The following is a 9,053-nucleotide window of genomic DNA, read 5'->3' on the forward strand; positions in this document are numbered from 1 at the left end:
AAAAAAAAGTGAAACGCGTTAAGGCCATTGATTTCTACGTGCATGTAAGCATGACCCTATTTTCTCCTCCCATTTATGTAAGATCAATGGTATTTTAGTATTATTGGAATAATGTGTGAATGAAAATTAGTTATTGATTTTTTTTTTTTTTACAAGTATTGATTTAAGAGCTTATTTTCACTGTTATATTATTAAATTGTGTAGTAGACACCGAATAACAATCTACTAAATAACATTACTTTATATATAATCGCATTATAGTCTATAAACAAAAGAGAAAAAAAAAAATTACACTTAGTCCCCTTGAACTTACGTACATCTCATTTACAATTATTTTCAAACTTTAAAAAGTTACAATTGACTCAATTAATTAAACTAGCTAACCCTTTCACTTTGGCCTTCCATCAAGATTTTTGTTAACTCAAACAAAAATTGTCATGTGCAATATGAGTGACTTAACCTGTCCATTATACCCCTTATATATTAGACATGTGATAATATATACCCTTAATTAGATTGATTTAAAATTAAAAATAAATAAATAAATAAACAAATAAACCAACTCTAGTAATACAGATTATGACTGTAGAGCGCACCCATACATATATATATCCTTTCAATTTTAGGTTCTTTGCCTTTTGTTCTCTCTCTCTTGCTATAGTGTGGTTGTCGCCTCTTAGGTTTTTTTTTTAAAAAAAATTTTAGCCACCTCTGCTAGAGTGTATGTAGGCTTGTTCCACATTGCTCAAGTATTGAGAGATTTTAGTTATTAATTTATACAAATACGCCTTTATGATTGTTCCATATTGTTAAGAAATGAAACACACTTCTCATATTCTCTCTATAAAAATAGAGAGCACTCTTATGTATTAGTTTAATAATGATCGCAAATAGAGCATAAGCCTGATGCCTCAAGCAAAGTGGAGTCTTTTTTCTTCTTTTTTTTTAAAAAAAAATACAAACAATTAGGAGAAAATGCACCCAACTGCCAAAACAGAGTCCATTTCTATCAGAAATGCATGAGATGACTCATGCCGAAACAGAATAAATGCAATATATAACTATCAAAATATACCAAAAATAGAGAACAAAAATAGGGCTTCCACTAAGGTGTTGATGAATATTTTAGTGCCTTGTAAGTTACCCGGCACCTCAGCTAGCTTTTGAATGCAACTTGGGATAATACCGATCGTTGTTGGCGAGCTAATTAATCAGAATCTGTTGTCTGTATGCATGAAATAGATTAGCCATGGGAGAGATGTTTCTTCACAACTTTCTCTTCTCACAGTAATTTAAATCATGTGTATATTAAATTTAGTCAGTCACTCCACAGAGTGAGGTCCACAGTATTTTCCAAATCATCCCAATTAAACCCCTTCTGCATGGCCGGCGGGGTGACGATCAACCCCTCCGCCATGCTGTCAAGTAACCCCGGCATGTTAAACAACTCCTCCTCGTCCATAAACGATTTTCTAGAAGCTCTGGGAACCTTCTCTGAGCATGGAATGGACAAGCCAACTGACGAGGACGAGGAAGCAGAAGATGGTTTTACTTTTACATCATTGGAAAATGCCTCTGCAGCCTCCAAAGCAGCACACTGTATATCCCTTATGGAAAACGACGATTTAACGCGCGGTAAAGCACTCGCCGCTTCAGGAAAATTCAACGAAGCGGACTCTCCCTTGAGAGCCAAGGCAGCTACGTCGTAAGCCCTGCTAGCAGCCATGTCCGGGCTAGAAAAGGTCCCGAGCCACACGCGAGATTTCTTGTTCGGTTGCCTCAGCTCACACACCCACTTGCCATTCCTTTGCCGGACGCCCTGGTAGACCGGGTGGCGCGTCTCCTGAAACTTCTTCCTTCCCGCCTTTCTCTTTTGCTTCCCACAAGCCGGCTCGAGTAGCATGTGTGAAGAAGTAGTACTGCTCTGCTGGTCGTAGCCCGAGGTTGGAGATGCTGATCCTTCTCTTAGAGCCATAAAAATATGATTCACGAATATTAAAACTTAATTTACAAATACAAATATAAAACCTAAAATATGAATCGCGAACGTGTACAATGAATAACACACAAATTGAATTAGAGACAGTTGAATGCATCAACGCTAATATAAAACGTAAAAGAGAGAGAGAGAGAGAGTTGAGATAGTGACATTGATGGAATTTTATAGCACGAGGAAGAGAAAACTATTGGAGGAATAATTTTAAACGTGTTTGATTGTTGAAACTCATTTTAATATTTCCACGTGGAAGAACTGGGTATCCAGAAAAACACGCGGGGGAAAAGTTTCATCATACTTTTATTACGAAAAGAAGAGAATATTCTTGCTGGGCGACTTTGTCTGACCACATCAGAATTTGTAAACAAATTTAAGAATCCTTCAAAAAACCAGCACCACTACAATTCAATGTTACTAAAAGCGAAATTCCACGTGTAAATTATGGATTGGATCACATTGAGCTTGGAAAGTTAACAAGGGACGGTCGTGGGTCCAATTCAGGCAGTTCCAGTTTGCGGCGCATGAAGATGATTGAAAATTTTGGTCTTGGTCTGACTATTGAGATATGGCACGTGGCTGTCTCTAAAAAAATTTCGACCGATACAAAAGCAATATGAATTGGGCTTGGGCACCACATTACCATTGTGAAAAGATCGAGTTTTGTTAGGCTCAGCGGAAGTAATTAATTACTTTTTAGAACAGATAATTCCTCTCCAGACAATCTTTTTTTAAAAAAAATTTAAGATGGAAGAACCGAATAAACATGTTAATTTAATGGGCAGAATTAAAAAAAAAAAAAAAAATCTAAATTAAAATAACAACTTAAATCAAACGTCACAACAATTAAGCTTGTTGAGAGTTGAATTAAGGATATTTATAGAACGGTAATCGGTTTTTCTTGAGCCAAAGTCAAATATAGAAAGCATAACTCCTTTTTGCTGAAACTCAATTTGCGTCACAGGGTTGGAATTGTAATTTGCAATGAGCCGAAACTCTCCAAAGAGCTATCGTCTCTCTTTCCCTCTCCAAAACTCCCTTCGTGTCTTGTGAGCTTTTGTTTCCTTATTCTAAGTGCCGACATGCACGAGAGCCTTCTTCATTCTTCTCTTCTCTTCCTTTTTCCTTTATTTTTTTCTCTTTCTTTTTCTTTTTTTTTTGTCGGTGACTTGAAAGCCAAACCAGCTCGATCGGCTTATCCCATACAAACCTTTTTGTTCTGTTCTCCCCCCTTCACATCTCAGGAACGGATGATGAGGGCTTTAGACGCATAATATTTATCAAATTCGGCTACCCAAATGCTCTAAAGCAAAATATGTTCAAAAAAAATATTTAAATAGAATGGTGAAATATGAATATCTAAAACAGAAATATATGTATTTTGAAAAGGTTGATAACTAAAAAAGAAAATATTTCACTAAAATTTAGCTAAAGAATAACTAGCTGGCTGGATGTGAATGCCAGGATATATGTCTAATCGACTAATCCTATGTGGTGGGTTTATGTTATAATTATAAAGTATGGATCATGAAGAGCATGGTAGTGTTGATGGATAATATTCTCCTTTAGCTGCCTCGGGTGATCAATAACTTAAAGCGTTAGATGGATTGTCTCATCAGAGTCATCACCATCTAATCTGCAAAGACTTAAGACCCTTAACAATGATGCCCTTGTGGCTTGTAGTGTCGGCAGTGAGGAAAATGACAAATTCATGGCCAAACAATAGAAGAAAATTTTGTTTGTCTTTTTTGCAGCTGGAAAAGCATTGAAGAGAAATGATGAAACAATACCAACAAAATACCGATTTCAGCAATAGTTACCAAGGGGAAAGGGGAGAAGGAGCGTTAAATCAACACTTAACCAAAAGCTTAGCAAATAAGATATAATAAATTTAATCATTTAATTAATATTTTAACAATTTTCTTCACTTGTAGGTTTAAATTTCTTTTAAATAAGCGAAGTCAACATGTGTAACATTTAAGAGAGCATGCACCTTAGAAGAAGCTGGTAGTCTGGTAGACTTAGAAAGCAAGCATGAGAAGTTTGATTGTATGTTCCACTTCTGCAGCCACCAGAAGGATATATGAACAATTAGAGGCATTAATTAATTGGTAAGCATGTTGCTGGAAAGTATTAAGCTTTTATAAAAAAGATATATAGACATAAATGGGCACGAAAAATACGGCAAAAAAAATCAATAATTACATAAAGGGCCAATAATTGTACATGCCATGTTTGATTGAGCAAGGATAAATACACCATTCCCCACTACTTACATGATCCATATACATAATACCTAGCTGTTACCATCTAACTCACATCGTTCCTGCCTTCTTGAGTCATTATCCTATTTAGCCTATCGATCACTTCATAGTGCAAGTCAGACTAAGCTCCAATTTAAATTTAATTAAAAAATAAAACAAAGTTAAACCAAAATTTAACCTCAGCTTTAATAATTTCGTCTAAGAGAAACTAGTTCCTCTGAGAATTCCTGCACCAATAATCCAAAGATAGCCAACTCAATCTCTGATGCCATCTCTCCAACCTGCTCCTGATTTCTCTTCCGCCCATCAAACTCTTTTCTGAAATCTTGCTCCACCATCATATCAATGGTGTTGGATTGCACCTCTTTCCATGACTCCAACCTCTTACAAACCTTGTTCACCACCTCTTCACTGTTGTCAAAGGCATTCTGTTCTCTTCCCTCCTCAACAATGAGATCTGAAACCAAACTCTTCATGTCTGCTGGGATTCGCAGTAGATTATGGAACCGTGATTTGCCGAGGACTTGCATAACAAACTCATCAGCATTCTTTTCTCTAAATGATGTTTCCAGATCATCTTCTTCCTCTAGGTCATCAGCATCATTATCAGAGTCATCATCTTGTTCTGTTTCTAACATTCTTTTCTCAAGTTCAATTGGATCTAATTCTGCCAATTTCTCAAATCTACGAAGCTTCTGCAATAGCTGCTGCTTTGCCCCTGTAAATATCAAATGGGTCAATGAAAGGAAAATCAAAATAAATCATTTGCATGATGATGATTCATAATATTTGGCACTAGGTAGGTGATGAAGTCAAAATAACTTGCTACTACAAATCTGTTAGTTGATTTAGTTCAATACTCTATTGGGGTTAAATTATTAAATTTACATCTTCCTATAAGCTTAAACTTTTGGGATAACTGGTAATTTAACTTGGTATCAAAGCCAAAGGTCATGGAATCAAACCTTGACTCCGTCAAATCACCCTCATTTAAATTAAATAATCCACGTCGTGAGGGGGAGTGTTAAAGTAATGATTAAATGATTACATTTATCTCTTCCTATAAACTTAAGCTTTTGGGATAGCTGGTAATTTAACAGTTTCAAGTTAGAGTGCAATACTCAATAATTTTCATATTTAATTGAAAATGACATTCAGGAAAAGTCCAGTACAAGAGAAATTCAATTCCTACAGAGAAGTACAATGAAATTAAGAATCCCAATTGGACAGTCTCACATCAGTGCTTTCAATGCCCCCAAAACCAGTAGATTATGAACTTAATTGTCAATAAGTCTCCTCAAAGTCAAGCAGCTGACAAGCAGCATCTTTTTAAAAAAAATAAATAATATGAAGTGTATATGTACGAAAACTATAAAGGGGTCCAATAAATTGAAGGGGGATGACAACAATATAAGATCATTGCAGTAAATGTAAGGTCACAAACGAAGTTAAGACTATGAAAAAGAACTACCCACTTTAGGGTTTTGAGTTAGATCCAATTTAGACTGCACAAACTTTCACACAACAGACACATAGAAGATCACAAGAAGGCAAGTACAGTTCCTAAATGTATTTAAGAAAAATCTGAGATTCCTTTTGTGTATTGTGGTAGTTCTTGTGCCCTTAAGCTGCAAGCTATCCATGGCAATGAGTCATTGTTTATAAAGGGTTTCAAGAAAATTTAGGCCACACTTCATTCTTGAAGCATGAACAGGTAAAAAGTATACAAAATTTTGCACTAGAAATCAAATGAATCGGACTCATAATTGAAGAGTCAAATCCAAGACAGACCTTCAATCAAATGTGGGTCACATATGATGTAAAAACAACTTTGGCTGTGACTATATTCTGGACAAAATAGGTCACATTAACAAAGAGTTTACGCGTATTCAATGTCCAAACCAGAAGGGCGTTTTCACTCTCCAATCTTTCAATGGATCCCACATAGATACCATGGTTTATAATCAACAACCATGACCGTCAAATATTTGTACCAAACATCAAGTTGTCATCAAACAGAAGCAACAGTACAATTTAAATTAGTTCATGGATAACGACCACACAAAAAAGAATGATACAAAAATATATAATATACTACGTGTGATTTGTTGCATACTCTGTACAATGGCATAGCTGCAGTCATGATCAAAACCGCCGTCCTCGTCTTCGTCCTCGTCCACATGTCTGTCGTCATCGTCCTCAAATGGAGGGTCCAAGACCGAGACTGGACTGCACTGTTCTTTCTCCTCCTCCTCCTCTAACTTTTTGAAACTCCCTACTCCAATGGTCTCATTTTCCTATTAAAATTCATAATAACCTTAGTTTTAAACACAAACATTTTTCATAATTGGGCTACAAATGTACAATTATTGTTTGTTAACTTGTCCTTGTATGGTAACAACCTTAATTAAAACATGAACATTTTCATAATTGGGCTATACATTATTTGTTTTGTCATTATTGAATTTTAGACTGAGAACCGAATCATAATTGGTTGGTTGTTGACTTTTCACCACAATTTAAGCAAATGAAACTCAAAAAACTATATTCTAGTAAAAGGGATGTCGGAGCTTCTTGATGGGAACCAACAGAAGAAGCAAAGAAAAGGGATTTGTCTTCTTTGGAAAAGTAATTTTCTAAATAGGGCCCTTTGGTGAAAATAGATTTGCATGGCAGAGACATGATCTAAAGTACAATTATGGAACAAACAAAAAGGGTTGGAGCTAAGAGACCTAAATGACACATATAACCCTCAAATTGCCGTGGTCAATCACAATTATATGGAGCACGTATGAGTACATTTGTCATTTACAAAAAACATTCCGGCAACCTGCAGGACACGGATCATATTGCCGACAATTCTGATACCGAGTCAACTCGGACAGTCCAATATCCAAAATATTATTTTAGAAGGTGAATTTCAAAAACTATGTACCATAAAAGAAAGCAAATTTGTAAAAAATATGTACTTCAAAAAAAAAAAAAATGGTTGTGAAAATTGAAAAAGATAAAATATGGTAATAAAGTACAAAAAAAAGACAAACCTCTTTTTTGTGGCGACTCGGGGACGCCGCCGGTGAAGTGAAGTCCGGCGTCCGGCTACCGGACGACGGGGTCCTTTGGAGCACGAAACGGAAAGGGCTTTCGCAGAAGTGCTTATCACAGCAAGCGAAATCTGTATCTTCTCTCCTTTTGGATAAAAACTCGATCACTTCCGAGTCTACAGACTGGCTACAAATAGAAGATTCCATATCCAAAGACTTGTCCTCATTGCTTTCAGACCAAATAGCACTACCATTACACGAACCAGAATAGCTTGTCTCACAAGCACTTTTGTCATCCGCGGCCACCTTTTTCTTAGTTTTCATGCTCTCATTGGAAGTTCTTCTCCCAACAGATGAATCCCACCTCAGAATATCCTTCACTGAGACATTAACCCCATCGCCTTCGATCTCTCGCTTTCGGCTTCGATGGGATAGTCTCTTCAATATCGACCCGAATACACCAAACCCATGATTGTTTTTGTTCTGGGTTTTGGACTTTGAAGCCGATGACTGTTTCTGAATTCGCATAGCAGCTTCAAGAAGAAGAGCTGCAGTTCTTGCAGGAATGTTCAGGAAAATGGCATTTGGGCTTCTGCAGGGGCTTTTAGCCGGAGACGAAAATTCGAAGAGTGGGGATTTTCGGAGGTCCGGGGAGTCTTGGAAGGAAAAAAAGCAAGCGTTTTTGCAAAAGTTTCCTGGAAAGTTTGGGGTTTCGGTGATGGGTTTACGTTTCTTGACTTGTAAATGGGTCTTGGGTGAAGGCCTTTTGAGCTGGCCGCGCCTGTCAGCAATGTAGTTCTTGAGAAGGAACGGTTCTTGGTCTTCTTTCAGTAGCTCGTGCAAGTGCTTTTGAGCCATCATTCAGATTCTGCAACAGGAACAGGTTTCGCCAGAAGAAGAAACTCTAAATATATTACAAGCTAATTACAGAGGAAAAAGTTTGAGACTTTCAAGTGGGTGTATATGAACTTCAGCACCATGAAAGAGTTGAAGAGGTTTCAACTAAAGTGGTAGTTCCAAAGAGGAGAGGATGAAGGCTGAGAACTTGGGTACAAATACACTCCTCACACAGAGAGAGAGAGAGAGAGAGAGAGAGAGAGAGAGAGGGGAAAGACAGAGGAGACTTCCTGATTCAAATCTGAGAGGTATACAATATCGAGGCAAGGTGGTGATAAACAAACTATTATAAAGTAATAGCCATAACATGGAGTAAAGGTTAAATTTTGGCAGCAAATTGTATGTGTTCTAAATAAAGAGAGAGGGTATAGTAGTAGGGAGACATAGTAGGAAAGGACTGTCTACAGAGAACGACATAGACTACAGTATAGTATACATGGTTGGTCTGATGTAAATTGTACCATACATGTCTTTTTCCCTCTTTGTTTTTTTTTATCAAGTATTACACTTCTGATTACAATGCCATTACTGCGAAACAGGGGATGGAGGGTCTGTGACTCACAGGATTCGCGAGAACAGCTAGCGGCTGCCTGGCTGGACCAGGGGGGGCGGACTTGGGGGGGTGAGGTGAGGGGAGACTTCCGCGTTGCTTATTGCTCACTTCTTTCCCGGGATCTTGAGAGCAATTGGCGGTTGACTGGTTTTTTCCCTTCTTTTTAATTGCATCAGTTTAATTGCAAAAAATGGGCAATATTTTGGAGTGTTTTGAGAATGCAAATTGATTTTGATGGCTTGAATTATCTCTAATCCATGATTGCGATGTAAAAATGGTACGAATTACTAATAAGTAGACAA

General features: G+C 37.1%; 2 protein-coding genes across 3 annotated transcripts; both read right to left on the reverse strand.

Moving 5' to 3' along the window:
• Positions 1-1,273: 1,273 nt before the first annotated feature.
• On the reverse strand, positions 1,274-4,051 carry LOC132191909 (dehydration-responsive element-binding protein 1D-like). The gene is made up of 2 exons (XM_059607038.1): positions 3,987-4,051; positions 1,274-1,964 (listed from the first exon to the last, which is right to left on the reverse strand). Exon 2 carries the CDS (start codon positions 1,901-1,903, stop codon positions 1,319-1,321), a length of 585 nt encoding a protein of 194 aa, XP_059463021.1. The 5' UTR covers positions 1,904-1,964; positions 3,987-4,051; the 3' UTR covers positions 1,274-1,318.
• Positions 2,054-8,568, reverse strand: LOC132191907 (uncharacterized). Of its 2 annotated transcripts, XM_059607037.1 has the most exons (4): positions 7,302-8,568; positions 6,374-6,554; positions 4,436-4,975; positions 2,054-4,055 (listed from the first exon to the last, which is right to left on the reverse strand). In XM_059607037.1, exons 1-3 carry the CDS (start codon positions 8,160-8,162, stop codon positions 4,443-4,445), a joined length of 1,575 nt encoding a protein of 524 aa, XP_059463020.1. In that variant the 5' UTR covers positions 8,163-8,568; the 3' UTR covers positions 2,054-4,055; positions 4,436-4,442. The 2 variants fall into 2 exon arrangements, with proteins under 2 accessions (XP_059463020.1, XP_059463019.1); XM_059607036.1 differs by lacking the exon at positions 2,054-4,055 and having other exon boundaries at positions 4,174-4,975.
• Between the last annotated feature and the right edge of the window lie 485 nt (positions 8,569-9,053).

The sequence above is a fragment of the Corylus avellana genome, chromosome ca9 (assembly GCF_901000735.1).
Source record: "Corylus avellana chromosome ca9, CavTom2PMs-1.0".
Lineage (NCBI taxonomy): Eukaryota > Viridiplantae > Streptophyta > Magnoliopsida > Fagales > Betulaceae > Corylus > Corylus avellana.

Excerpts from the sequence above, each read along its gene's own strand:
- LOC132191909 (XM_059607038.1), bottom strand. The coding sequence starts at position 1,903 with ATGCTACTCGAGCCGGCTTGTGGGAAGCAAAAGAGAAAGGCGGGAAGG.
- LOC132191907 (XM_059607037.1), bottom strand. The coding sequence starts at position 8,162 with ATGATGGCTCAAAAGCACTTGCACGAGCTACTGAAAGAAGACCAAGAA. Across the intron at positions 6,555-7,301 it reads CGAGTCGCCACAAAAAAGAG|GAAAATGAGACCATTGGAGT; the intron begins GTTTGTCTTTTT and ends GAATTTTAATAG. Across the intron at positions 4,976-6,373 it reads CAGCTATGCCATTGTACAGA|GGGCAAAGCAGCAGCTATTG; the intron begins GTATGCAACAAA and ends TGATATTTACAG.